Genomic DNA, 27169 nt, shown 5'->3' on the forward strand with positions numbered 1-27169 from the left:
AATTCTGTCATGGTAAAAAGACGAGGAAAGCATGACTTCGATATACTAAGAAATACTCACTGTCTTCACTCACAGTGAACGATGTTTGATCAACGCATAACTCGGTCTATCTCGTCATCATCGACATTGGCAAAGGAGGCACCCTGCATCTTCAGCGTTACGGGTGGTGACCCTAGCGTTTCACCATTGTCTAGCTCGACTTTGAGTAGTATATGCGCCGGTTGAGTGAATGGTGGTCAGAAGAAAGCAAGTTCGGCAAACCCCGATAATTTCCAAGAGAAAGCTACTCACTTCTTACCCTCTCACTTACATCGAAACTCAGGTATATGTTCCCCTATCATTTCTTCTTTGAACTACTGGCCGACACGGTAAATATTCAGCCTCATTTTGTGCAATACTTATTTTTGACGCAGCACGGCGGCAAGTGACTTGCATAGCTAGGGCTTCTCTTCCACTACGATCTACTGTATTCTGTGGCCCGCCCTCGGAAAGATATACTGGGCAGCCGTGTACTTCCTGCAGCTTTGACACATGTCTCCACTTCATGTACACGCTCGGCACCTCTTCCGGCTTATCGGATGCCATACGCAGGCTGGCTTGCGAGACCTATTCAAGCCTTCTGTTGCCTTCGCATCTCAAAAGTTCTTCCACACTCTTTACAAGCACTGGGCACAGTCGGCATCGGATCCATGGCGGACGACCTAGGAGATGCGTAGCCGGTTTGTGCAGAACACACCGAAGATCTCAAGTCTGGAAGATTCAAGAAAGACTTGGAACACTCACGACCTCCTGCGAATTAGGAACTCGGAATTTACAGATACAAGTTCCGCGAGTATTATAGGGCGGCTTGCCAGGCTAAACTTGGGGTCGAAGTTCATGCTAATCACATGATCCTGCCTGCGTCTGAGCCTCGAAGGTCTGAATATCCCGACAGATGCTTGAGGTGCTGCTGACCATGAATATACACAGTTTGCCACGATATTAGCAATGAATCATATGCTGCATTAGCAAGAAAATCCTTTAGAGAAATAGGCTGTCTAGGAACTTTTCGAGAACTTTCTTCGGTTTTCTTCCGGGGTGGAGCCGTCACCTGCAGCAGAAAGTTCGAGCAGGGTTCGAGGAATATAAAAGATGCTCGCATCTGCATACCTCCTCCTCATCCAAACGACAATGTCTGTCTACTACTACGAGCCCTTCTATAACTTTGACCGTCTTTTTGACGCGTTCACTCGTCCTGCGAGCCAACAGTTACAGGCAGCGCAGGACAATACCGCTACGGCGACGTTGAAGCCCAGGTACGGCTTTGTTATTCACTCGGTCGATAGTCTCTCACATCTGCTTTACAGAATGGACCTCCACGAAGACTCCGCCAAAAACATCGTCACCGCGACGTTCGAGCTGCCCGGCCTCAAGAAGGAGGACGTGCAGATTGACGTGCACGATGGCCGCCTGACTATCTCCGGAGAGAGCAAAATCTCGTTGGAGCACGAGGAGAATGGCTATGCCGTTCGGGAGCGCAAGTTTGGCAAGTTCTCCAGGACGCTGAGGCTTCCCCAAGGAGTCAAGGTAAGAGACATTTTTCTCGAAGAGGTAATGAGTTGCTGATGATGTTATCCGCAGGAGGAGGAGATTAAGGCCTCCCTTGACAATGGCGTGTTGACGGTGACGTTCCCCAAGGCGTCTCCAGAAACAGCGCCAAAGAAGATCACAATTTCGTAGATATTTTATGGTATTTTGTAGTTTATTATAACGCGAACAGAAATCTGTATTCTGTTAGTTAACACGATGGGAATGGGAATAGGAAGTACTCATTTAAATACCGGAGTGACTGTCAGCAAAAACTTGTTCAATATCATTGAACAGGGAGGGTTATCGCCGCGGGTATCATTGAGTGGATTGAATGCCGGCGGCCCGGCTAATACTAATGCCGTGGGAACGAACTCGACTTTATTCACTTACCACCACCATGCCAATATGTACAACGTGTACGCGATGGACGCCTCACTTGCATACCGTGTATGAATCGGCGTATAACCTCAGACTTGAACAATGTGTATATTCTTCCTTTATTTCACTACTGCGGACGTTGATCCTGACCTCAGTCGAACTGCCATGCATTTGCTGATCCGTACATCGAGCACGACGATTTGACACTGCTCATTGACCTCATCCTACTCAAGAGAGGCGTATATCGACACCTACTATTTAACCAAGGGGCTAAGCCTAGGCGCGCTACAGAGACGTCGTCTAAGGATGACAACGGCGGGGAAGAAAAATCGCGATGGTTGCTTATCGTACGCCTTGGGGGAGCTCTCACATTTGTGGACGCTTGTACGCTTTCACCTCTCTCTAATCGTAACACGTCTTCACGAGATCTTCAGTCATTCGATGGACCCATTTGAGTGTGTCTCTTATTCTCCTGCCATACAAACTGGTACCCATCGCTTTTCGAAGATCCCAGTCAGTCTGCGCACCTCTCCCCCTGGTCAGGGAATACAATTGCCAACTTTACTCGGACATTCATTGGTTGTTTTGCTGGTCCGTAATTGCCCTCACACCGCCGAAGTGTTGACATGACCAGAATCTCCAGAAACCGTGGCATTTCACTGCGGGGTTATAGCCGCCTGTTCCGTTGTACTCAAAATGATAACATCAGTAGGGAAATGGAGGCAGCGTCATCCTTCATCGCCAGAATCTGACATCCGGCGCGAATTCAGGCAAGTCGCGAACGTCGTCCTTGTATTCAGCCTGTAATGTTGGTCTTTAGCTATTTGCTGATACCGCTAACACTGTTCTACTCTTCCCTCATAAAACTCTTCCTCTTGTTTCTTCTGACTATCTGGCGTCCGTCGCGATCAGAACCGCTTAATCAAACCAACCCATGGGATGCGTCAAAATTATCCAATTTTCTCAATGTCCTCGATAATAGTCAACTTGATAGAGAGTGGATAGTCCGTAACGTTTTAGGAGGTATGTCAGCTGGGTTTGGGCTACGTGGTACGTTCAGTCCCTCGACGTTTTCTGAAAACGTTGTGAATCCTTGAATTAGTGATCCTCGACTGTCATCCTGTATTTACGATGCTTGTTATTCTTTGCGGATGGGTAACGAAGACTGTGATGGCAGCCTTGGTCAGTAAATGGGTAGGTGGGGATGATACGTCAGGAGAGGCATGGTTAGCTTACAGTATTCCGTGAAGCGCTGGGTACGTACATGATCTTTTTGGGTTGAATCATTACTGAGAGAAAGACACTCAGAATACCTTCTTAGTTCACTCTTGTGCACTGATTGTCTTTATTTGATTGAACATTTGATTAATCTTGTTGCGTTCTTTGCTCCCGTCCCTGAGGCGTTAGCCATAGTCGCGTTTGGTGCGTGTCGAGCCAGTTGATCACCGATTATCGATAGATTACCATGGAACAAGCTAGGCCTGGGACAGGTCTTTCAATTTGGCAAGCCGATCACCATTTTCAGGATGGCAACGAGACCAGTAACAAGCCCCGAAAGCCAATCATACAAGAGAAGTTTTCTATCTTGCGAAGCACAAACAAAGTATCCCACACTAGTTGAAGCTTATTTACGCCTTGTCTCTCGCCACCATGGCTGACGAATTCTTCATAGGAGTAGAGCCTTTCCTATTCAAAATTTGCGGTGGTCCAGTGCCCCAATACTACGAGAATACGAACAAACGACTTCAAGACCTCGCGAATGTATATGCCGGTGGCCCTCGCGCAGACCCCCACATCCATGCAGCCTGGCGACTTTATTATCACGTTGTCAAGCTGCGCGATATGCTTGTAAGGTTTTATTCATACCATTACACGCAATGGTTTACGTTCCTAATAGGACGATGAGGACTTTCGGACCCGCATGCGCTTGCTGCACAGTGCTCCCTACGAGATGCTCGATGTTCGTGGTTCCGTGTTGCGCTGGCGAAAGCTCAAGGAAGACGCCAAACGATGGAACAACGCCGATGGGCCAGGTTCCCTGAAACGAATCGGCGATGAAGCGAGGCGGCAGGAGCAGGAAGAGGGGGACTTGTATGCTTCGGACGAAGATGTTCAGCTGCAGCGAAAGGAAGATGCATATGTCTCTGGAGATGAAGACGACAATGTGGGGGATGTCGACATGGGTGGAAGAAAGACAGCTCGGGCTGCCCCTCGTCGTGCTATCCCTTTGGATCCTTTGGACTCGACGAAGGGCTCGGACGATAAAGGACTCTCACGCGCCACCCGCTCCAGGGGAAAGAGGCCAAGAACAGAAGCCCCCGAAATAGACAAGGCGCATCCAAAAAAGAAACCCTACTTAAACGGTCGCCTCACATCTCAGGATGTAAAACGGCTTCCTCCTCTAGAACGAGAGAAGTATCTCATGTCGCTGCCTGGATTGTCTAAATCTAGGACAAGAGTGAGTGGTGTCGTCCGTTGTTTTGCGGATAGCAAAGCTAACTCTTTTTTTCATAGTGTGAGAGGTGTGAGGAATTCAATCTGACATGCTTTTTCCCCGCTGTTACAAGTGCGAATCCGAATCCGGCCTGTATCCAGTGTCGGTCGAGGTGCAGAGGTTGTTCAGCCAGGAAAGCAGGGTCATCGTCTGCCGCGCCATCCTCTTCGACTTCATCGCAAGCGCAATCACGAGCGGACACTCCTGAATCCGAAGTAGAACTTGAAGAAGGTCAGACTGCGTCCTCAAGCGGAGTGAAGGACGCTTTTTGATTTTATACTAATGTGCTGCCCGTGAAGATGGTATGGTGACTCTTTAATCGTTTTGCTATCATGCTTATCAGCATCGTTAATCAGCGCGACCCGGGGCGCCGCTGATGTGTGTGTTCTTGTGAACTTATATCTGGTCGGGTATTGTAATTTGGGAATATTGAGAAACTTGATGGGAGGGGGAAAAGAACGAGTCGCGAAATAGTCTTTGAACCTGTATAACATTGAATTACTTCTTGGAACCATATTCCTGAAGGCGCAATGTCAGCAGCCGGCCCGTTTCCGTCCCGCAGTCATATCGCGTCTGTGGCGCAAAGTTTGGACTTGTTAGCTTTTTATAATCACTCACTTTGACCATGTTCTCGTCAGCGGGCACGTCTTCAATGCCTTCCGCCTTTTTCGCCAATGAACTCCAGCTCGCTCTTTCGGAGTAACACTTCGGCATTTTGACTGGAACTCATCGACATCTAGCACGTCGCTCGATTGAATGAAAGAAAGATCCGCTCGAGAATAATCGATAATCCTCCAACCGCGCTCATAAGGCGAAACCTGCGCGTTGGTTCATACACATAAGCAGCTTGGAGAGAGGGGATTTCTCGACCGCGAATCACCGGCACCTCTCCCGCTTCTACTTATTTAGGAGTAACTAGTAAGGTCCGGATACGTTCGCCCGGTCTGAACCCTCCTTCGCATAGCTTCAGACGAGGTCAAATTTTACTACGGCTCCTTGACTTCTTTGAACGACGAACATACGGCCGAGGGCAGGGGTAGACTCCGTTCGATTGGATGTTCAACTCTTTCCGACGACCTACGATGCGGAACTTGGCCGGTGTCATCACTGTCAGTCCATTGTACCCCATTGGATATGCGCAACGCATCAGGTTCGAATCCTAGGGGTGAAATAGGGTCTACTCATCAATGCTTTTTCTGCCCTCTCTTTGTCTTCCGCAAGGGGGACTATGCATCTATTGGCGCGCTTGTTCTTGTACTCGGAACGACGTTTCGAGGTGCTTGGGTTCGCAGTTCTGTCGTTCCTCGTACTTGAATCAAGGAGAACTTGGCAGGGAGCTCATCTCTCCGCCACTCCATCGTAGCCCATTGGATGTGCGTAATGCACCAGGTTCGAGTCCTGGAGGTGAAATATACATCAAATCACATCGGATGCTTTTTTCTTCATTCTCTTTGTCTTCCGCAAGGGAGAACAATCAAAAACGACGCGACGCTGGGTTCTACTACATGTCATCCGCACCAATCCGGATTCAAGTTTTTCCTCCCATGCACTCACCGCCTTGATGATAGTTCAAACGTTCATCTCAGAAGTAACCATATACAAGGAGTCAATGTACAGCTTCGATCCGTGTGGTCAAAAAAGGTAGACATGGTAATTTTTCTGCACTGTACCTTTGTTTTGAGCACTTTCTTCTTCGCAGATTGGTTTCTATGTAACCAGCCTAATGTGGCTACCACCAAGATTCGGAAGGTGGGGAAAGAGACGCGGCTTCTACGCATTGGAATTCAAGTTTGCGTAGGTCGTATCCCTCATAATAAAACCATTTCCATTGCCATTGGGAGCAAACACTTCTCATCGTGAAGGGACACTGTATAGCCAAGTGGTCAAGGCTGGATATACAGGTTCGAATCCCGCCAGTGTCGATTTGTTGAATTAGTGAAACTTGGCATTAACTCTTTCTTCTGAACGCATGTAATCAGTGGCTGTGCTGCACCTTTCTTGTCAACCATTACTGTGGTTTATGTATGTTATTTTTCATCAAACGAGTTATGAGGAATGCGGTCACGCTCTGAAGAGTACTACCGACAAGGCCAAACCGGAGTTCTGATAACGGCTCCTCCGTAGATATCATATAGAGGTCTGTGCTGGGTGTCTCGACTGGGAATGCGTGGTACGTCCCTGCTGCTACTAGTTATTCGCGTACGACTCACTCAACAGTCCTTTTTGTTTTGTAGATCTGGCCACGGCACTGTTGGCACGCAAAAGGACGCGGTGTTGGGATGGCTTTACCTATCGACTTTCAATCCTCCCGGAAAGACAGTACAACGTGCAAAGTATCCCGTAGCCTAGCATGTATCAATGGTCATGCACCAGGTTCGACTCCTTGAGGTAAAATTATGAATGACTCCTAGATTCTAGAAGGTTTTTGCTGCTCCCACCATGGTTCGCCATGTCAAGCTGTGGACCCGGCCATTCCTTATTGGGACCTGGCGCCGGTAACACCACCACCACCACCACCAGGGTTCGTTTCCCTTTCTGCGTCGTTTGATTCGGTCTCTCATGTACCTGCTGACAGTGACTAGTGGAAGTGCGCTGGAGGTCTGATTCCCGGAAAGGATCACATAAACGACTACCACTATTCCGGAGATGAATAGTTTCAGCTTTGTTATCAGCGCTGGCGGTTCTGCCCCTCGAGATAACTATAACGATAACGTGCGGATGAACGAGGAAATTGATTCATTCGGGTGTATGTTCCGCTATCACCAGGTGAGAGTGATTGTTATAAATACCTTCAATACGTCTCAGACTTTTTCAGGGCATGATCTGCAATACAACGTCAGAGCTGTGTACGTAGCTCCTTGCTTGCGGAATATAAAGGGTCTACCCTACGTTATCAACCGCGGGATACGATGAGCACAGACTTCTACAACCCGTACGAAGAGCCCTATGCGGCCCGTATCACTCCTTATGAATACAAAGTTCGTAGTAATCTAATCTAGTGTAACATGTACTGACCTTGACTATAGGGGACCCCTTCGGCGGTGTATCCGCAAATCCGCTCAGACATTCGCCTTCAACGACGTCCGAAGAGATCCTGGCTTTTGCATGGCCTTAGCTTTGCTTTACATTTCGGCCTCATTTTCATTCACGTTCTGATTCTGATGATATGGGTGACCCACCTCGAACACAAAGTTGTCATTCCGATCGGAAAGGAGAGCAACCTTGTGTCGACGGTAATAGTCCAGGTGTCTCAAATTATCATCACGGTGTGTCGCCCCATCTAACGACTGATGAGAACTTATATTTCTGCAGCTATATCTAGCGGCGATGATATTTATTAGCCAACAACTAGCTACTCGCCGGAACCTACATGCCAGGCAGACATTAACTGCTACACACGACAATATGAGTGCATGGACGGGATTGGGAGCGGCATTACTATCGCTATGGCGTCAAACAACCGTGGCGGCGAGTATTGTTGGCGCCCTCTCTGTAACAGCATATTTTGTCTTTGCTGCTGTACTGCATATAACGACGCCCGCGATTTTCAGCGTTCAGCCATTCAACATGAGCCGTCAGGCAACGATATCGACGACGCTTGGCCCGCCCAACATTTCGATCAACAACCTGTACGTGATACCGTCTTTATCATTACTTCATCCTAATAAGTCGGTGTTCTGTCTATTAGTGGATCCTCTAACCCGTCCAGTTTCTGGTTGGATTCTACCCCGGTCATTCCATACCTTTCACATAGTGACCGTATCTCAAAGATTGGTTTGGAGAACGGGACACTGTATGACGTGCTTGAAAACAATAATGGGGAAGGGGACGTCTCCGTCAATGCATTAACGTTCAACGTCACTTGCGGCTATGTTGACGGTGCGTCGGTGACGCCGATCAATGATACAGGCAACTGGACGGTCGACACGATTTACGATGAACATGTTCAACCAATCCCTGCCCTTGGTAAGTGTTCGTGTGAGACAAATACCGAAACTCATTATTACATTCTTAGCGCCCAACACATTCAAGTGGTTGAACTTCTACAGCTACAATTTTCAGGATCCTGTCAGTACTTTTTTTATCATCCTAATGGGCGAGTACTGATTTTTCATGCAGTGGCGTCACGTTCTTTTCTATACGTCAGCGAACATCACTGATTCCAATGGTTCCAATGGTAGTTTCGTCACCCTCAATCCGCCCATGCGCCCGGGACCAAATATGAATGCGTCTCGAGGTACATACAACATCCGACTTCTCCGCCGTCTTATATCACTAATCTTTGCCCAGAAAACGTTAGCTACTTTGACAAGACCACCGTCTACACGATGCAAATTATTGGCTGCACCGTTACCCAGATCAATCAGAGCGCTGTGGTCGATGCCCAGTCGCATCTCTTGAAACGCTTATACCCATCTGGCCACAAATCGACATCCACTTGGGCGAAATGGGACCCTGAAACGATCCCTGCCAATGCCACCGTTTCTTCCTCACCGGAGGGCACCACGACAATATACGGTCGAGGCGAACAGACTGTTGTGTCCGACGTAGCACTTCGCAAGCGGCAGACACCGGCCGAGAATCCCACATCCGCCCCGGCACCTCAAGACCCTAACCCAACCCCCGCACCTGCGCAGGGCAGCCCAGCCCAGAATGCTGGAGGTACAACCCCTTTCGTACCGCCGCAGGGTAGCACGCCCGAACCCGCTCCGGTGCCGAATGCAGGTGGCGGAGGTGGAGGGGGACAATCTCCTCCGCCAGAGCCGCAGGGATCAACTCCACCTGCAACGGAACCACAGAGTCCTACTCCTGTCCCAGCACCGCCGGTTGAACCCTCAGGCCCTGCCCCCCAGAACCCAGAACCAACTCCAGCTCCAGTTACTCCGACTGCAGAATCCCAGAACCCAAATCCAACTCCAGCTCCAGTCACTCCAACTGCAGAACCCCAGAACCCGAATCCTACCCCTGCGCCAGTGACTTCAGCTCCAGCGCCTCAGAATCCCGATCCTTCCCCGGCGCCGCCATTCCTGGCACCCCAGAACCCAAATACTTCTCTGGCACCAGTGACTTCAGCTCCAGCACCACAGAATCCCAATCCTTCCCCAGCCCAGCCAACTCCAGCACCCCAGAACCCAAATGCATCCCCGGTGCCAGCGACCTCAGCTCCAGCACCACAAAATCCTGATCCCTCTCCGGGGCCGCCACAGCTAAATACACCACAGCCTGCTCCTCAAAGACAGTCCACGCAGGGGAACAACGACGCGGTCACTGCATCTGGTGAACAGACCACGACACCGGCAGTCCAGTCCAGTCCTAGTCCTAACTCTCAGCCCGGAGGTTCCCAGCCGTCGCTAACGACAACTACGCCAAGTGCCCACAACAGTAGTTCAGGATTTGGATCCCTTTCGTATTACGACATGTCCAATGTTTTCCTTGACGTGGTAGGTGACGTCCTAGCCTGTATATCATACCGACTCAAATGTATCTCATACAGTGGTGGAATCTTTTCGATCAAGCTGCAATCAGCCGTTTCCCCTCCACAGACGACTGCCCAGGGTTCCCTTGGACCAACCCCGAGTTATGTAATCCTTTGACAGTTGTTGAGCAGTACGTGAACATTCGTTCCATGCGGCTTTCTCACTACTTACGCATGGCCTGTAAAGATTTGTTATGGAAGATCTCGGGCTTCATTCCACTCTGCTAGACAGCCCGGTTAAAGCGGCACCCAAAATTACGCTGCACGACTTGGAGAATTCAATTTCTAGTGCGACGGCGGCGTCCTATTGGGCGGGTGAGATTTTTTCTGTCGGTTGTGTCAGCACCTCATGCTGACCTTCTCTTAGCGCTGTATGCGAAGGCTGGCGGATTGAAGGATGACGACCCGTATAACATAGCGAATGTCAATAACTTCGCGGTGAATGCAATGTCAGGCAACGCAACTATTACTTACCCGTATACTGCAACACGGTTAAATGTCAGACCTGAATTATTCTCATTGGACATATCGCTTATGTATTCTTCTCCAGATCAACCTATTACCGCTTCTCGTCGGTCTTGGCGCGTCTGTGGGACTCCTCCTCCTCGTATTCCGGTTGATTGGCACACCCATCTTAGGCGACTCGGGTATCGATACTATCGGAGTTTTGCAGATACTGTGGCTCATGCGCACAAGACCGGACTTGCAGAAGATAATCTCTGATGTCGATGAACCATCGACGGAAAATTTGCGAGAGGCTGGGATGGTGAATACATCGATGCACATGCATGATGAGACGCGTCCTTTTGTGATCTACTCGTAGCTAAAATCGGTCCTATGCTTTCTCTTTGGGTTTAGGCCTCTTCGATGTTGTACGATATAATGGCATTTACGACCGAAATACGAATACTAAAATGCTCGCTGTTAGGAAGGGTATTAATCTGTAATATAACCCGCTCATTGGCATGACGCACCTGTCCGCCTTCTTGGAATTATATACAAACCCTGCCGAAACGAAGAGGCCAGCCTTTGGATAGGCTAATAAGGGCGACGTTGAGCAGGTCGCAGCAACCGTGATGAACCTACATATAATAGGATGAATGTATAGGAAACGGAGAAAACGTATGTTTGGATACCGCGCCCTTCTTTCCCTGACCGTGGAATGACGGAAATAAGGTGCTAGAACGGGACCACGTACTTCGTACTGACAAACCCGCTTTCTATGTATTTCAGATTCGTGTATAAAGTCATGGATTTGCCGCTTGAGCTGCTCGTAAAGTCGCAAACGTGAGTCGGCGTTTGGACAGTTGCTCTCGTTTTATTCGAAGAAAAGGTACGCGCTCACAGATGCATCCGACATCCCCGTCGATGCGAGTCTCATATCTGATACCGCCCTGTCCCCTTGATAGCGGCTACTCTCGTATTTGAACGGCCATCACAGAATTCAGCAGTCTATTTCGGCCGTATTAAGCGGACACCGGTTTTACGCGAAATGGTCATGAGCTCCATGGACATTGTACGTATCATCGAAGAACCCTGTAACGACGTTACTGGACGGGGTTTTTGATGTCCTCTGAGATGCAGAAACAGTCTGACGCTGAATTCAGTACATGAAGAAACAAACTTGGAGAAATTTTTACCTGGAACAAAGCGTAGACCGAAGGGCATGGATCGGGCTGAAATTACGACAGTGTAAGTATGACAGCGGCGTTGATAGATAAATGATAACCTTACCCAACAAAAAGGGCAGTGAGACTATTTGGTCCAAGAATCACAACAAGTATGTTACCTAGCGCAAGTGCTGAGTTACCATCATTATTGACAGATATCTTTGCTAGGATTTTGTTTCAATAACGCACCAAACATGGCTAGTAACGAAGGTAATATCACTGATCAGATAGGTCAGGGATTGTTGGAAAACAAAAACGACTGACCTGCATAGAACAAAAAACCTGGGAGGGAATTGATGAGAGATGGGACGGACGATCAACCACGCCACCCACCATCCTGAAATAGCACCCTCAAGAAGGATGACTCGTAATCCGCCAGAACTCTACCGAGATCGGCGTCGCGTGTAGGAAGCTTTTCACTATATGACGTGCGATACTTCCAGAGTGTAAGAAGAAAAATAACTTCATGAAGTTTATAAGCAGAGAAAAGTGAGAGGATTAGAGATATCCGTACCCGTATCAAAGCCAATGAAATAACAGTCGAGAAATACCCAAGTTTTCGTGCATACAGGCGAATCGCATTGCATATACATACAACCGACCCATTGCGAATACGCGTCGTAATCCACTGGAAAACAATGGCAGAGTTCTTTCGTTCAATTGGAAATTTTGTAGTGCGTACCACCTTACCTACGATATATTTGCCGTAGACCCAAAGCATCAAGAAAAGAGCTGTAAATGTGGGGAGAACAATGAGACATCCCAAGAAGTATAACCAGAAATCGGTTAGGTATAAAGCGTAAGTGCGGAGCGCGAGAATCACTAGAAGGTTATGAGGTCAGATGATTCTTTCCAGGTGATGTGTTTGATACCTTGGGTAACAGCGACAATAAGTATGCTGATAACGTTCGATAGCACGAAGGAGACTCTGCAGCTGATTCAAGTCAGAATTTGTGAGAAAAAGCATCAACTAGACATACAACTGCGCGACTCTAAGTGTCGGTGTGCTCTTGAAGAAAAAAATACACGTACCTCGGCATTATTAGGCATACGGTTCGCAGCGTCTTAAGGCAAAGTAAGTGAGCAATGTCCGCGTTCCTGATGACGTTATGCGTACAATAAAAATCCAGAGCAATAGTCAATGGGGGTATATAGCGATTCTGTTTCACTTGAGACACGAAAGCAATATGAAGGGGGGAGTACTGACCACAAGGAATAACGCTTTCCCTAGCGACCACTTCCGTGACCATACACACGCTATCTCAGAGTCCATGGTAACGCACATGTCCCACAGTGATATCGTGAGACCAGCCACTGCGTAAACGATGGATAATGAGCAGTCTCCGGGGAAAATGAACGGTTCGATGGGCTAACCATAGGCATACTAGAAAATATTCAGCACTAATAAGCAGGACCTCTCGGAATCGAGAAACACGTACTCTACACGCACTGAGATTGATAAGATCCCTTGCTGCGTCCGAGCCCATAACGTCGAGCTGCACCGGGACAGGTCTAGATCTGGATCAGTGTCGTGGTGGTTGGAGCGGAGGAGTGAAGGCAAGAAGAGCAATTAAGCTGGAATAAATCTGCCAACGTCCTGACAGGCGGCAATCTGCCGGACGTCAGATCTGAGATAATTATGTTTTCTGATCTTGAGTTCACTAATGCCGGCCGCAATGGAAATAATACAAATGCAATTGAACGTATGTACACACACCCTTCAGATTCCCTATCCCCCTCTCTCGGCGGTACAGTGTGGATGATGACACCGACGCCGACTGCTACAAACTCCCCCTTGAATATGGTCATGGACCGTGGTAGTTCCGACATTTGAGCTGTCAATAAAACTGATCTTCAGCATGCATCTACATGTGCAAGTGTGCACTTCATTCCAAAGTCAGTCACCCAGTCACAGAGGTCATCTTGCTTCGGATGCAGAAGTTCGACGTCAAAGCAGGAAACAATTTCGTTTTATGTCGGAGTCCAATCATCCAAGGATCAAATATCAAGCTCTTCGGACAACGATACTCCATTCGCGTTCCCAAACAAGATGACCTCTATGCACCGAATGACAGACTAAGAATCAAGTGCACTTGGTGGCGAATCATGTGTACCTTGTAGTATCCAACCTAGTCCAGATTGTCTGAAGTAGACTTCGGGGCTAGCACCCGCCTCGCCGATGACGCAGATGCCGGTGACGATCCTCCAAAAAGAGACGACATCATTTCACCAAATGGATTTGCGGCCTGGTTCCGCGGAGGAGGAATGGCAAAATACAGCGTAGCGAGTTCATTCAGCGCCTACAGAAAAAATGAGTAAGTACTGACAGCTTCCCGCTTGAGAAAGATTCTTTAGAGCGGTGCTTTCATAGTAACAATTTACACCGAGAAAGGATTAATTCAGACTCGACCTGAGTTTGAGCCACCGCACAGGATTTTCGATCACATTCTGTGGGGAGGTCATGGACCTCTGCATGCCCTAAACGAATTCCTTGGCCAAGGTAAATTCGTTCCAGCAATCCACGAATTTCTAGTCTCATTGTTGCGAAAGCGCGACCAAAAGTCTAGCACTTTGGCTCAAATTCAGGCTCAGCCAAGAGTACCCTTCCAGTGTGATCAGGAGTGCAGGGTGGAGCTCACCTTCCGGACTTCAGGTTGGGCGAGTAATCCCCCTTTGCTTTGATAAGTTCCGCATAATCTGGCCCAACTCTCACGCATGACTTTGTTCCGCTCTCCCTGAGCACGTTGGCATGTCACGACAGCAAGTTGAGCAAAGTTTACATAGGGATCTGTCGTCAGTACCACATCGTTGGTGTCGTCAACGCGTTTGGACGTCTTGTGTGCCGTCTGGGGAAGTTGTGACACAAAATGTGTGATAAAAGTCCGTGCTGCCAGGATATTTCCGTTCTGGAGATATCTGTACACACGGCAACAATCAGTTGGGCGATGCAAGTATACATGAAACGCGTGCATACGGAATCACGCCTCGTAATGCAAAAGGGCCAGGGGGACCGCCAACAGATAACCATTGAATGAACATGTCCGCAAGTAGCCTGGCGCTGTCTCGTTTCCCGGAAGCGAGGAAATGAGATTCGGCCTGGTCTAGAACACCATCTAGTGCGATAGCTTAGTATAGAGCCCACCATGGTAGCATCAAGGGTCGGCACCTTTGAATAACAGCTCCCCTACATAGTGGTGCAGATCCTGATCACCAGCTAGACACGGTCCATTCTTTGCAGACCAACTGTACGCATTTTACTGGTAAGAATAACGAGAAGTAAGGGAGTGACCACGAACGCTATGGATTTGTCAATGATGGTCTTCCGCCAGGATCCTGATGAGCCAGTCAATGCGATGAGCTGCGTCAATCTGTCTGTGCCGTTCGAATCAGTGGTCAGGACAACCAGCACTACGACACTGCGCACCCCTGCTTTCATCGTTGACGGTCTCTCCCTTCGAATCGTAGACATCAAGCATGAACACGGCAAGGTCAGTACCGGAACCGGCTTGCCCTGTCTTGAGCAATTCCCTGGCACTTTGGAACAGCACCTCGATGGCGGTGTCGTATTGACCGGATTTTGCGTATCTAGAAGCAAATGTACGAGCTTTCTGGTGCGCCTCGTACGGCGAGTTCGCTATCTGAGGAAGAATCGCGTTGAGGGCCCTGGTGGAGGACATGGTAACAGTGAGAGGATAGTTTCCCACGTTCTTCTCTTCTACAACCACAATGATGACCTCGAAATGGCTCATCATCCTTCATCATTGCCAAGAATGTCGAGCATAGCAGTGTACGCTTCATTAAGTGAGGGTGAGCGGCAACCGATGAGGTGCATTTACCTATCCTTTGCTCTCCAAATTCTTGCGTTCATGTCGCCAAAGCTGCTGTCGACGATACTGTTGGTCTTGACCTCGAACAATTGTATTTTTTCTCCCTGAGAGCAGGGCCTTGCTACTGGTTCCTCTCTTTGTAAAAGCCCGTTGCCGTCGAATTCCCTTCGTTCTGGATGAATTGGCTCTCCTTCGCTATACCGACTGAGGGATTTGTTAGGCGATGACTAGATGTCTACGATGTTAAACTGGTTATATGCAGTTCCAATACACACTGACTGGTACGTCGTCCACTGTATTATTTTCTTTAATGTCAAGGCCCATTGTAACGTTAGCCTTGTCGGACCATGCTATTATTCACATCTATCGTATTGGAGGGCTGTTCGATATGCGAGACAAGAGCTGTGTGCTTGCTGTTACTGTCTCTTCTCTAGGTACTATCATGCAATTGAACACTGTTTATGTGTTACGTCGGAGCAATGGGCAGCATGTATAGCGTAGAAACCTTGTCCGTGGCTTTCAAGCGAACATTCAAACTGCATGCATGCCTCAAGGCCAAGCTAAAGCTGCCAATCGGTTCGTGGGTGTGTTTTTGCGGTTATGTTGAGTGTTCATTTCCACAGGCCGAATCTCTTACAAGCTGTTAACGCCAGCTCTTAGGTACGCCTAGGGTAAGTACACGGCCGACCGGCGTCAATTTTCATGATAGACTTGAACTAGCCTCTTGCGCAATATCGGGATCATCAAGCTCAATGCAGCATTTTGACGTCGCGATCTTTTTTAAGATCTTCTAAATTTTAGACGCTGCAGATTTCAATGCCTGATCTTGGTGTGATGTATTGAGGGTTTACGGGAAGCCTTTAAATACAGGTCCCGATTACGGTAAGCTATCATGTACTACATACTTATATTTCCACCTCTCTACTGAGTACTGCTCTCTTTAAGTCGCAGTTCTAATGGTTACCACAAGCTCTTTGTCGGGCATTTGAACGAGGGCACGCCGGGTATGGACTCCACGCTCTGCGACTCTCTTGCAAGCTAATTCTTTGACCAACTCCACAGCAAGTAGCAGGATTCTCTTCGGCAACGGCAGCACAATGACTCCACCTCGATAACGGTAAGTTTTTTTTCCCGTTCCTGAATATTCTTAGTCTGACGTCGTCTAAGTTCTCTTTCGTGCCATTGAACCGGGTATTAATACCATCGACAGCACATGTCCGTCCAACAATGGTGAGCTATTGCAGGGTACTCGCCTATCTGTATCATGCTGTGCTTAATTTCGTTTTGGGATTGAACTTATAACGTGGAGTATACATGCCAAGCCGTAGTGAAGTTGGGGTGCAAATATCATACCTGTGTAGAATTCTCAATTAAAACGTTACAACGACGACTGAAGGTGTGCGAAGTCGGTACCGGATTGTCAGCCTCTTCTTACCTTTCCTCTGCATCATCTAGCTTCAAATTGTTGGCAGCGCTCTCCGACGTAACTAGCTGGTCCTGGAGGTATAGAGGACGGCAGGTTGAAAAAGGGAAGAGTCATGATCCGACACTAGCACGTATGCACTCAAATGTTAACCATACTCATACGTGGTGCGTACCTGCTACATGTTTTATTAGGGCCTTGTCTGAGTAACATATTCAGGCTGGTTCGCTGATATTTGGTTAGCGGTGACACTCTCCACAGGACCCGATTCTTTATTCGGGCCTGGCTTTCTATCGACCTACGTGTACAGCATCCGTCCGTGCAGTCCAACGTCTAGTATGCCACAAGAGCGGTCTTGTCACGCGAAATCGTACTAGTGCAGACTAGTGTGCAAGTCGCCTGACGTCGGCCTTTACATGTATAAGGTAACGTATTTTTGGTGATTCACTCAGATTGTTTCCTTGCATCCGACTACCCTTATGCCGTCAGGAAACGCAATCAGTTTCCGATGGGGAAAGATGGGCCATGCTAGTAAAAGGTATGTCGGTGACTCAGATTTTATTACACTGCAGATACGAAATGCCGACGCGCAAACGCAAGCCTCAAGCATGCGCGTCGTCTCGCGCCGCGCAATCCCTCAGTATCTGCCAAACCCTTGCCCGCCGCTGTATTGGTCGATATTTATGGCACTCCAATACGCGTCAGCCCCCATGACACGCAGTTCCTTAGTCTTTGTCAGACTTTCCTTACTGTTGCAGGTGCTGTTACCGGCGTTGGTGAAACTGCGACAGGCTTTAAATATCGGTAGGGCCGCCTAAGTCCTAGACTCGAACGAAACGCCATGGTCGCATACGAACCTCCAGCAAATGCATCTCCTATAGTGCAAACCTTCGCTGCATACATCAACGCTCTTGGAGCGTTTGACAGTGAAGGAATCTCAGCAAATTTAGATGACGAAGCATTCGAGTTCAACGTCCTTCCTCAAGCGATGGCTACAGTGAAATGGAAGAAGCAGGAATACGTCGCTCATCTTCAAGAGACGGTCTTTGTTACCCTAAATGGTGGTTTATCTGTACGTGATGTATCTGCTGCCTCCCCGGTGCATAAGATTGAACTTGTTATAGATGACTGTTCATGAGATTATAGAAGCCGATAATGCGCTTGCGGTATATGTCAGTCTTCTTCGCCCATTACGTTAACGGCGGTTCATTGTTTTCTCAGCTCCAAACGGATGGCATGTCCAAGCTCGGCACACCATTTAACAACGAATACGTCTTCATGGTGCGGTTTGTACCGTCAAAGATGCCAGGAGAGCTGCCCAAGATCGGCATGTGTAAGGTGTTTGGGAATTCAGCCTTTTCCCGTGATTTCAGAGCTGAGGAGGAGAAAAAAAAGGAGGCAAAGTAGTATGTATCCAGAAAGACCCGCGAGCTTTTATGTAGTCTGTATGATAAATCTGTCACCTTCCTTCTCAAACTGCGTTCCGTCTTAGTACCTGATCTACAGCGATCAGGACCAGAGGACCCGTTTTTCATCACTGTTGAAGGTTTTCTTCATCTCTCGCTTCGTCGCGTGCATAAGAAGGCGCAATTTGCAAAGTTGGGTTTCATGTTCACATCGTGATAGTACTAGTACAATAGTTCGTCAGGACTCATACACTTTCCTTCTGTTCGCTACCTAAGTGAGAGCCACAGGCGCGAGTAGCTGTACGTCGTCATCATCTCTATGCAAGGACGTATTCACCATTCCCGACTTTCGTAGGTTGTCTACCGTCGGATCGTCGACCTCGGAAATAATCTTCTGCAAGTCTGGGCGCATACTCATGAGCCACAGGATTTGCAAGACGCCTATTGCATCTATATCTGAGTCTTCTCCTTCACGGGAGCCCTTTCCGACCAATCGGAATGAGAGAAGAAGGAGGCATATGGACGCGACTAGACCAGCGAGGAGAGGAAGAAGGTTGATCTGAAGGGGGATACATATCAGTAACGCGAGCATTAAATATGATAGATGGCTAACATTCAACCGCGTGGCAGTGTAAGCATACGCTATGGTCGCATTTCCGGTCATTGGAGTTGCCACAATGTTTTTAGAATTGGCTGCGTCATTGGGATCGTCGTCCTTCAATCCACCAGCCTTGGCGTACAACGCTGACAAGATATGAGCAAAAGGTCCCAGTGAAAGCAACGTCTGAGACTCACCCGCCCAATAGGACGCCGCCGTTGCACTCGCGAGAGAGTTCTCCAAATCGTGGAGCGCGATTTGGGGTGCTTGTCGTACGGGACTGTCCAGTAGAGTAGGATGTAGACCGAGATTTTCCATCACAAACCTTCAAAAAGATGGTGGGTTAGCATTTAATGGCTATATGAAGTGGGCATTGACATACTGTTCAACGACAGTCAAAGGATTGCAAGACTCAGGGTTGGTCCAAGGGAAACCAGGGCAGTCATCAGTCGAAGGGAAACGGCTGATAGCAGCCTGGTCAAAGAGGTTCCACCACTGTGGGATTAATGAGTTTGGGACTGCACGAAAACAAGGGTTTTTACTGACCACATCGAGCAATGCGTTGGGCATGTCATAATATGCAGGGGCCTCAGGTTCTGCTCTGCCACTAATACCCGTCGCGGTCGGCTTCGTACCAATGGAAGACGCGGATTTATGCGACGCAGTTGCACTACTACTAGCACTAGTGGTACAACTATGCATCACAGTTGTAGTTGTACAGGTGCCGGACGTACAGCTGGATGTCGTTGTTGACGGAGAGCACGAACTAGACATATGTGTCGCCGCTGAACTAGCACCAGAGGTTGAAGCCTTCGTTACCGTGCCGGGGTTTAGGGCTGATGAGCCCACCCGGCTGTTCGAGGGTAAGGCAGTACCGGCGCCGGTCGACTGGCCCGTCGGTGAATTGCCCGGTTGGATATTGGTTGGACCAGGTCTTTGAGCTGACGGTGAATTCCCACCACTGGTGCCGGCATTGGGACTGGCCCCAGGCGTTTGGAAGGATGGTACATTCCCGGTATTACCAGACGGAGTATCGGGACTAGGATTGGGCTGAGACCCTGGCATGTTTCCGTTGTCCTGCCCAGGACTGGCGTTGGGGTTACCGTTGGAACCAGGCTGGTCGGCCGGTGTGTTTCCATTCGCAGGTTGAGAACCCGGATTAGAACCAGGCACAGGCGAGGAACCCTGATCTGGAGTAGCCCCCTGGTTCCCTGCATCCTGCACTCCATTACCAGTATCCTGAGGTTGTGATCCAGGAGCGGCGTTATCTGCAGGAGAAGGGGGAGAACCTGAATCTGGGCCGGAATTCGTCTGTGGATTTCCCGCGGGACTTTGAGGCGAGGAATTATCTGATGGAGAATTTTGGGGCGAAGAATTTTGAGGCAAGGAATTATCCTGAGAAGGATTTTGGGGTGGAGAATTCTGGGGTGCATTGTTCTGAGGCGGGGGATTTTGAGGCGAGTTATCTTGAGATGGAGGGCCTTGGGGCGAAGGATTTGTTGGGGGATTATTTTGCGGCGATGGGTTTTGTTGACCCTGTTGACTCGCAGGCTTTGCATTTGGGTCTTGGGGCTCATAAACTTGCGGAACCCTGTCCGATGGTAACGACAAAGGTGGAAGACCATCTGGTGATGACGGACTGGGTGAAGGAGCGGATCCAGGCGGAGGGGTGTTCTGAGCTCCCGGATCTGGCATCGGCGGGGTTGTCGGGACGTTAGGATTTGGCGATGGCGGTGTATCCTGTGGTGGCGGCATCGGCGAAGAATCTGGAGGAAGAGGTGTAGGTGGACCCTGGTCTGGAGATGGTGGATTTGGCGAGGGTGGTTGCGGTTGGGGAGTATTCTGAGGCCCCAGATCTGGAGCCGGCGTGTTATCCGGCGGGGCGGGTGCTGGAGTAGGTGAACCCTGTCCTGACCCACTACCCTGCCGTTTCTTGATTCGTGGCGTAACAGCCCGTTCACCGCGCCCAAGGATCGCCGTCGAACTCTTTGGAGAAGATGAGACAGTCGCATTGCCGGGGATCATTACAGGATCCCACTGAGACCACGTCGAGGACACTTTGTGACCCAAAGGGTGTACGTCTCGAAGGAGCCGAGTTTGCGCGTCAACGACCGCGGACTGGTTGACCAGAGTGACGGTGCAACCAATGAGCTGCATCGTATAAACAGTCGTCTCGTCGAAATAACTGACATTTTCTGCAGGGAATTGAATTTGAAATACGAAAGAGAAAACAACGAAAGACATACTGCGTGAGGAGTCCATATTGGCACCAGGTCGCATGGGAGGATTCAAGTCTACGAGGTTGCCAGTCGAGCCTTGAGAGTCGGTAATGTTAGCCGATGTATAAAACATCACATTCCGCGACTAAAAGGATATGTAAGGAATGGCAACACAATAAAATCTAACACCGGTACTCACAGGATCTTGAAATTTGTCGCTGTGGAAAGACAACCATTTGATTGTATTCGGCGCTATGGGGGTGTTAACCTTGTCGATGCGAGCTTCAAGTTATGCAGGATGGCTCACCGAGAACAGGTATAGGATTAACCTGGTCATCATAAACCGTGCCGACGGTCCAATTGCCTGTACTGTTGATTGGGGCAACCGATGCACCATCTACGTATCCGCAACTGACGTTGAACGTCACAGCATTGACGTGGACATCTCCTTGGCCCGGATTGTCGGAGAGCACATCGTAAAGTGTCCCGTTCTCCAAGCCGATCTTGGAAATGCGATCACTATTGGAAAGGTACGGAATGACGGGAGTAGAGTCGAGGAAGAAACTCGAAGGATTAGAGGAACCGCTAATGGTTCATCAGTACATTGCAGCAGCAAGCGAGAGCGAGACACGTACAGATTTTTGACCGAGATGTTGGGCGCCCCCAATGTAGTAGATATCGCTGTATAGCGGGTCGTATTAAACGGCTGGAGGCTGAAGATCGCAGGTGTAGTGATATGCAGAACGGCGGCAAACACGAAATACGCAGCCACGCAGAGAGCTCCGACGACGCTAGCTGCGATGGATGTCTGGCGCCAAATGGCAAGCAAAGCAGCTCCCAGTCCTGTCCAGGCAGATATATTGTCATGCGTGGCTGTCAAGGTCTGTCTCGTTTGCAGATTTCGCCGAGTAGCCAGTTGCTGACTAACGAAGACGAGCACCGCCAGGTATATCTGCAAGAAATAAGGATAAGATATCGTTATAGTCGACAAATGGATGATCTCACCGTAACAATGACTTGGGACGCCTGAACTATGACGGTGGATAAGATATCACTATCCTTTCCGATGGGAAAAACAATATTATGTTCAACTCCAGTGATACATATCAACAAGAGGAGGAGGTGAATGAAGACGAGCCCTGCATGCAGAGAGAAGCAAAGCACGCGAGATAACCATGATTTCTTTTGTTGTGTCTCGGCGGGCTTGAAGTCATAGTATGCTTCGGCATATGCCAACGACATTGCCTGGACGAAAAATCAGTACATCGACAATGCTGCTTCAAACGTACGGACCTTGTACTCAGCAAAGGCCGGATGTGAATCGTTGAAAGGGTTGTAGAGTCCGGTAGGCATTGGTATCGGGCGACGTCGAGGCTAGTGATGGGTGAAGACATTTTTATAGCGTCCACCGACTAGCATAGCCAGCACGAATACAATTGCTACAGATCGAACAGCATGCGAAAAAGGCAAATCTGCATGAAAAGCACTGTAACCTAAGAAAAAAGGGTCGCCGGTGATTGGTCGAACTGAGACCAATATTTTTTGGTCGTCATTGGTTTCGATGTCAAAGCTGAGACCAATTGACACTCGCGTGCTTTTATTAATACAGCAAAAATAATGCTATGGAATCAATCAAGAATGCTCTGTATATGCGCTGCGCAGTCTGAAAAATGGAACTCGCCTGCATTGAGATGTTGAATGCTTCAGAGTTCCGGATATAGACGGACTCTGTACGGTCGAAAAAAAGTGCGACTCATTCTAGATTTGTATGCCTTCACTAGCTACAAGTTCCTGACGTCTGTACTTCTGTACCATTATGGTGAGTCAGGACGTCGGAAAGGAACCAGAAAGAGCGTACAAGCATCCATAAATCCCTCTTATTCTAAGCTAAACCTTCCAGAAAATCCCCTCCCTCGTGTCTTGTTGAGCGTCCTGCCTTGAGAAGCCTTGAAGGAATGTTCGCGACAAACCATCTCCAGTCGTACGAAGGTAGCAAGCTCACAGAGTCACCTAGCATACAGGTAGGGCGTTCACTGCGGCGGCGTTGCCTCCTCATAGTAAGAAATCAAGAGGTCTGCCGAAAATAGCCGACGATATTTCGGCTCTTTCGGCATCCAGGACTTCCTTAGTCCCCACACCTGGGGGCGACTATTTTGCGCGAGTTAAAATAGTATCAATCTCCTTCTATACTGGAAGGTGCAAAGATTTTTCTCGTCAAAATCCTTCGGCGTTTCGCCCAGATTTTGATTGTATTTTGCCTCGCGCAAAACAGTCGCCAGACTCGCCACTGCCAGCTGTAGGGACCCACCGAATCTTTAATTCTCAAATCTTTTCCGCACTTATCGTCCTAGCATGCTTAATTTCATAATAGTCCCAGTGATGCCTTCAATGATTGAATGTGATTCCGTCCTCGGTTGAAGAAAGCCATTCTCCATTACACATATGCTCGAAGTCACAGTGATATGTATTATGTATTCAATCGCCGCTGCTTAATAATTTCTATCCATCTCAGGTTTATCTTTATCTTTCTAATTACCACAGCACTGCTACGCCGTTGGTATTCCGGCACCGTACCAAAACACCTGAAATGTTGAGCGCCTGAGAAGTAGTCTGCTCACCTACAAGCAACAGGACCCTAACTTGATGCTATATCAAACTTTGCTTGGACTTGGCTTCTCGATAATTCCTTCTCGAACTCAGGCATTATAAAATGCCTATCTATCACCCACAACTCTTTGCACCAGCCAGTACAGCGTTTACCAGACTCACGCTACTCATCGCATTGCTCTCTTGGCTCGTCCAGTTCCTTGTTTTCGCGAACAATAGACTCATCGTCGACACCGGATACGCGAAGTATCGTGGCAACCTTTCATACCCCGACACCGTAGCATATCTTGGTATTCCCTACGCAGAACCTCCCCTTGGTGACCGTCGATTTCGCGCACCCATCCCTTTGGACACGGCGCGAATCGCACAAGAAGCGGATGGCGCTATTTTCGACGCGGCATCCTACCCAAATTTTTGTATCCAGGGATCTACTGGGGGTACGCGTTTATGCGAAACGATACTCGTCATATTGAGCCATATTTATTTTAGCTGGCGACGCCGGTGGGGCAGGCAGTGAGGACTGCTTGAAAGTCAATATATATTCACCCATCAATGGAAGCGATTGTAAGCATCTCGATGAAACTTGAATACTGCTGACCGAGTCGTGATCCCTAGTACCTGTGCTCGTCTACATCCACGGAGGAGCCTACGTTTACGGCAACCCTGCCAACTTTCCATTCGACCATTGGGTCCACCAGAGCCCAAACGTCGTCATCGTCTCCATCTACTACCGCCTTTCGTCCTTCGGGTTCCTTGCAATCCCAGAATTCGCAGACTCCACAAATGGAGACTTCAATGTAGGTTTTCTTGACCAAATACAGGCCCTCAAATGGGTCAAGCGATATATACGGGCGTTCGGCGGGGATCCGTCGAGAGTAACTATCAACGGGCAGAGCGCGGGAGGGTCTTCAGTAGAACTTCATCTCGTTGCGCATGAAGATGAATCGTTGTTCTCTGGCGCTATCGTGCAGAGTGCCTATAGGGCCCCTCTTCCATTCCCCGAGCAGCAACGGGTAGGCTACTTCATTACCCAACTGTCAGTGCTTTAATTGATCTGCTGATAGCCCTTGTTTGACTTTTATGCCAAACGAGCAGGATGTGGATCTGGCAGCCTTGATTTCAAATTACAATGCTTGAGAGAAGCCGACGTGAGCGCTCTTGCTCATGCTCAAGATGCCGCAGCAAGCGGTGAATTGTGCGTTCCTGTTCTACCACGTTATCATCTAACTTACTTGGATTCTTTCAGTGCTGGTCCATACAACGTCTTTCATCCTGTCGTGGACGGCAAGATCTTTACCGAATTCCCAACAGTGTCCATGGCTTTGGGGCATTTCGCCCGCGTCCCTCTTATCGTCGGGTGAGCGCTATCATATTCTTCTCTCAAATTAGAACTTGAACAAAACCAGTGCCACTTCTAACGAATCGTATGCTCCGGGGTACGATATCCCATCATCCTTGAAAATCTTGTTCCCAGGACTGGATGAACAAGACACTAGTGAATACCTCTTGGTGAGTACTTTTCGTCTTGGTGGTATTTTCGAAACCTAACCCTTCAGGCGTACCCATCTTCAGACTTTGACTCCGAAGAACAAAGACTGGCCGCAGCGACCGGTGAATCTTTGAATCGATGTTGTGTGAGTGCATTCAAGTGCATGCTTTGGTCCCGTTGTCATACTCTCCTGCAAAAAGCGGCAAATACTGGCCAGTGCGTATTCCAGCCAAACGATTAACACGTGGGCATATCGGTACAACCAACCCAATCCGACGAGCGGCAGTCCTACCATCGTCGCTCACGCAGCGGAGAATTGGATGATGTTCCTAGGCAGCAATACAGGGTAATATACACCCTCCTTCTCTGACCGCTCCCCTTGAACTGACGTGAGGTCAAGATACAATGGTTCCGCGACATTCAGCCCAATGACACCAGAGGAAACAGCCTTCTCACAGGAGCTGATCGCATATTGGCTCTCCTTCGTGCGGGCACAAGATCCAAATACTTTCAAGCTAAAGCGATCACCCTCCTGGGATCGCTTCTCCTTGGACGAGGAAAGACAGATTGTTTTGCAACAGAACACTACAACGAATGGGAGTTTCGTTGAACTCGCTGATGAGAAAGAGGTGGCTAGGTGCCAGTTCGTTGCCAGTAAGGTGGAGAAGGAACAGAACTAGTAAGTACCGTATGCCGAAGGTTCAGGGTGTCAGTATGATAGGAAACGAATATGAATGTATTCAGATTCGGACACGACAGAGTATCGCTAATCAAGGTCACCGTTAGGTTCCAGATTATGGTCTGGTTCCGGGTTTATTTCGGTCTCCTGCGTTCGCGACTCTGACGCTGCCGACCGCTCGGGCTCAGACGGTGGCGTAGCAACCTTCTGCTGAGCCACGTCGTCATCCTGCAAGCGGCCTTCCCTCCTCAAACATTCATGCACAAAGCGTAGAAATGATCCACCTTCCTTCTCCAACTCGCGTAACAGCCGATGGTCATTAAATTGCAACTGGTATTCCAACCCATCACAAAAGTCGCGGATGTTATTGATGTGTGTCCGCATCTGTCTTTGAAACTGCTCTGGGTCCATTGCGGGATCAGGATCAGGATCAGGATCAGGGAGAGGCTCGGAAGTAGCAGGGGTTTCGTGACTGATATCTTCTTGGTCTGATTCTTCATCATCGTCTTCTTCCGAGTCGGGGTAGTCCAGATCATGAGCCGCCTGCTGCTGCTGGGAAGACGTCGGAAGTGGTAGAGGTGGTTGAGGTATCATCCATGGTATTTGAGGCTGAGGAGGCTGAAGCATCATATACGGCGGCCAAGCTGGGTTCATGAAGAAGCCTGGAGGTGCCTCATGATAAGGTGGATGTGCGGCGTAGTGGTGTATCCGCACGGTGACCATGCGGTGATTCGGTTGGGTGGTATCGCGAGACGAGATGAGGAGCCGGCTATGACATGGATAGCGAGTTTTTGCAACCACTTCTCCAGTCACGAGTGTACGGGCCTTCTCTGGGGGACCTTTGCGGTTCTGTCGCGCATCGTCTTGGGTACACCATAGGCGAGTCTTGTGGCCGTCCTTCGTTCGAGGGTGGTCCTTGACTCTAGAAAATCTTCGGGGTAAGCGCCTAGAAATTACTTGTAGGCATACACTTACGTGAACCGATACCCGGATGCTCTCCATATATCGTGAGAGACCAGTTGAATCCGGTGTTTATCCAGCATAGGCGGCTCATTGACCACAATGTAGCTTCCACTGAAATCGACTTGCTTCTCCTGCATGAAGCAAATGCGAAGGGCATCTAGCATTTCATGGCTGCTGTCGTATACCATGGCCTATAATTCTAGCTAGTTTAGAGGTACACTTTTCCTCCCAAATGTTTGGTGACGCACCTTTCTCAGGACCTTCTTCCGCTGGTTCTGGACTCCATTGACGCGCACATTGGATTGCCATGGCGGGATGTAGCTTGGCCCTACTCCTGGCCCGGAATCGTTCGCGTCTCGTTTGCGCTTGCC

At 49.0% G+C, this 27169-nt stretch overlaps 11 protein-coding genes across 11 annotated transcripts; 6 read left to right on the forward strand and 5 right to left on the reverse strand.

Moving 5' to 3' along the window:
- The first annotated feature begins 1013 nt into the window (after nt 1-1013).
- Nucleotides 1014-1835, forward strand: EV420DRAFT_102382 (HSP20-like chaperone). Its single transcript, XM_060465367.1, has 2 exons — nt 1014-1566; nt 1624-1835. Exons 1-2 carry the CDS (start codon nt 1132-1134, stop codon nt 1717-1719), a joined length of 531 nt encoding a protein of 176 aa, XP_060340064.1. The 5' UTR covers nt 1014-1131; the 3' UTR covers nt 1720-1835.
- A 131-nt stretch (nt 1836-1966) lies between these two features.
- On the forward strand, nt 1967-3195 carry EV420DRAFT_1257042 (Arv1-like family-domain-containing protein; the record flags this gene model as incomplete). The annotated part of the gene is made up of 7 exons (XM_060466805.1): nt 1967-2053; nt 2103-2331; nt 2382-2402; nt 2455-2538; nt 2591-2721; nt 2748-2997; nt 3050-3195. The coding sequence occupies 7 exons, from the start codon at nt 1967-1969 to the stop codon at nt 3193-3195; spliced, it is 948 nt and encodes a 315-aa protein (XP_060340065.1).
- A 368-nt stretch (nt 3196-3563) lies between these two features.
- Nucleotides 3564-4753, forward strand: EV420DRAFT_102491 (uncharacterized protein). Its single transcript, XM_060465369.1, has 3 exons — nt 3564-3795; nt 3845-4405; nt 4462-4753. Exons 1-3 carry the CDS (start codon nt 3598-3600, stop codon nt 4711-4713), a joined length of 1011 nt encoding a protein of 336 aa, XP_060340066.1. The 5' UTR covers nt 3564-3597; the 3' UTR covers nt 4714-4753.
- A 2111-nt stretch (nt 4754-6864) lies between these two features.
- Nucleotides 6865-10740, forward strand: EV420DRAFT_1757831 (uncharacterized protein; the record flags this gene model as incomplete). Its single annotated transcript, XM_060480525.1, has 13 exons — nt 6865-6962; nt 7017-7207; nt 7257-7419; nt 7468-7707; nt 7754-8070; nt 8130-8407; nt 8457-8509; nt 8561-8678; nt 8732-9882; nt 9936-10048; nt 10105-10232; nt 10285-10415; nt 10468-10740. The coding sequence occupies exons 3-13, from the start codon at nt 7351-7353 to the stop codon at nt 10738-10740; spliced, it is 2871 nt and encodes a 956-aa protein (XP_060340067.1). The 5' UTR covers nt 6865-6962; nt 7017-7207; nt 7257-7350.
- Nucleotides 10741-11114: 374 nt separating this feature from the next.
- EV420DRAFT_102574 (uncharacterized protein) lies at nt 11115-13076 on the reverse strand. Its single transcript, XM_060465372.1, has 13 exons — nt 13027-13076; nt 12795-12971; nt 12705-12747; nt 12616-12651; nt 12460-12513; nt 12278-12409; nt 12102-12215; nt 11921-12049; nt 11852-11869; nt 11777-11806; nt 11652-11718; nt 11558-11593; nt 11115-11508 (listed from the first exon to the last, which is right to left on the reverse strand). Exons 2-13 carry the CDS (start codon nt 12870-12872, stop codon nt 11370-11372), a joined length of 876 nt encoding a protein of 291 aa, XP_060340068.1. The 5' UTR covers nt 12873-12971; nt 13027-13076; the 3' UTR covers nt 11115-11369.
- Nucleotides 13077-13566: 490 nt separating this feature from the next.
- Nucleotides 13567-15264, reverse strand: EV420DRAFT_1663858 (uncharacterized protein; the record flags this gene model as incomplete). Its single annotated transcript, XM_060478948.1, has 6 exons — nt 13567-13887; nt 14227-14503; nt 14562-14700; nt 14754-14830; nt 14884-14959; nt 15012-15264. The coding sequence occupies 6 exons, from the start codon at nt 15262-15264 to the stop codon at nt 13717-13719; spliced, it is 993 nt and encodes a 330-aa protein (XP_060340069.1). The 3' UTR covers nt 13567-13716.
- A 1009-nt stretch (nt 15265-16273) lies between these two features.
- On the reverse strand, nt 16274-16890 carry EV420DRAFT_1499558 (uncharacterized protein). The gene is made up of 6 exons (XM_060470996.1): nt 16870-16890; nt 16703-16810; nt 16582-16645; nt 16477-16531; nt 16360-16418; nt 16274-16296 (listed from the first exon to the last, which is right to left on the reverse strand). The coding sequence occupies exons 2-6, from the start codon at nt 16763-16765 to the stop codon at nt 16292-16294; spliced, it is 246 nt and encodes an 81-aa protein (XP_060340070.1). The 5' UTR covers nt 16766-16810; nt 16870-16890; the 3' UTR covers nt 16274-16291.
- Nucleotides 16891-17678: 788 nt separating this feature from the next.
- On the forward strand, nt 17679-18244 carry EV420DRAFT_1473346 (uncharacterized protein; the record flags this gene model as incomplete). The annotated part of the gene is made up of 3 exons (XM_060469126.1): nt 17679-17909; nt 17962-18009; nt 18059-18244. The coding sequence occupies 3 exons, from the start codon at nt 17679-17681 to the stop codon at nt 18242-18244; spliced, it is 465 nt and encodes a 154-aa protein (XP_060340071.1).
- Nucleotides 18245-18421: 177 nt separating this feature from the next.
- Nucleotides 18422-22547, reverse strand: EV420DRAFT_103005 (uncharacterized protein). The gene is made up of 11 exons (XM_060465394.1): nt 22354-22547; nt 22066-22305; nt 21696-22012; nt 21368-21645; nt 21260-21312; nt 21088-21205; nt 19388-21036; nt 19224-19336; nt 19039-19166; nt 18857-18987; nt 18422-18802 (listed from the first exon to the last, which is right to left on the reverse strand). The coding sequence occupies exons 1-11, from the start codon at nt 22411-22413 to the stop codon at nt 18515-18517; spliced, it is 3375 nt and encodes a 1124-aa protein (XP_060340072.1). The 5' UTR covers nt 22414-22547; the 3' UTR covers nt 18422-18514.
- A 1052-nt stretch (nt 22548-23599) lies between these two features.
- EV420DRAFT_103024 (alpha/beta-hydrolase) lies at nt 23600-25879 on the forward strand. The gene is made up of 9 exons (XM_060465398.1): nt 23600-24104; nt 24157-24231; nt 24283-24680; nt 24732-24862; nt 24914-25024; nt 25074-25176; nt 25224-25301; nt 25357-25502; nt 25557-25879. Exons 1-9 carry the CDS (start codon nt 23771-23773, stop codon nt 25834-25836), a joined length of 1656 nt encoding a protein of 551 aa, XP_060340073.1. The 5' UTR covers nt 23600-23770; the 3' UTR covers nt 25837-25879.
- EV420DRAFT_103140 (uncharacterized protein) lies at nt 25687-27142 on the reverse strand. The gene is made up of 2 exons (XM_060465405.1): nt 26811-27142; nt 25687-26757 (listed from the first exon to the last, which is right to left on the reverse strand). The coding sequence occupies exons 1-2, from the start codon at nt 26984-26986 to the stop codon at nt 25923-25925; spliced, it is 1011 nt and encodes a 336-aa protein (XP_060340074.1). The 5' UTR covers nt 26987-27142; the 3' UTR covers nt 25687-25922.
- Between the last annotated feature and the right edge of the window lie 27 nt (nt 27143-27169).

Source organism: Desarmillaria tabescens, assembly GCF_030435595.1.
Source record: "Desarmillaria tabescens strain CCBAS 213 chromosome Unknown EV420scaffold_1, whole genome shotgun sequence".
Lineage (NCBI taxonomy): Eukaryota > Fungi > Basidiomycota > Agaricomycetes > Agaricales > Physalacriaceae > Desarmillaria > Desarmillaria tabescens.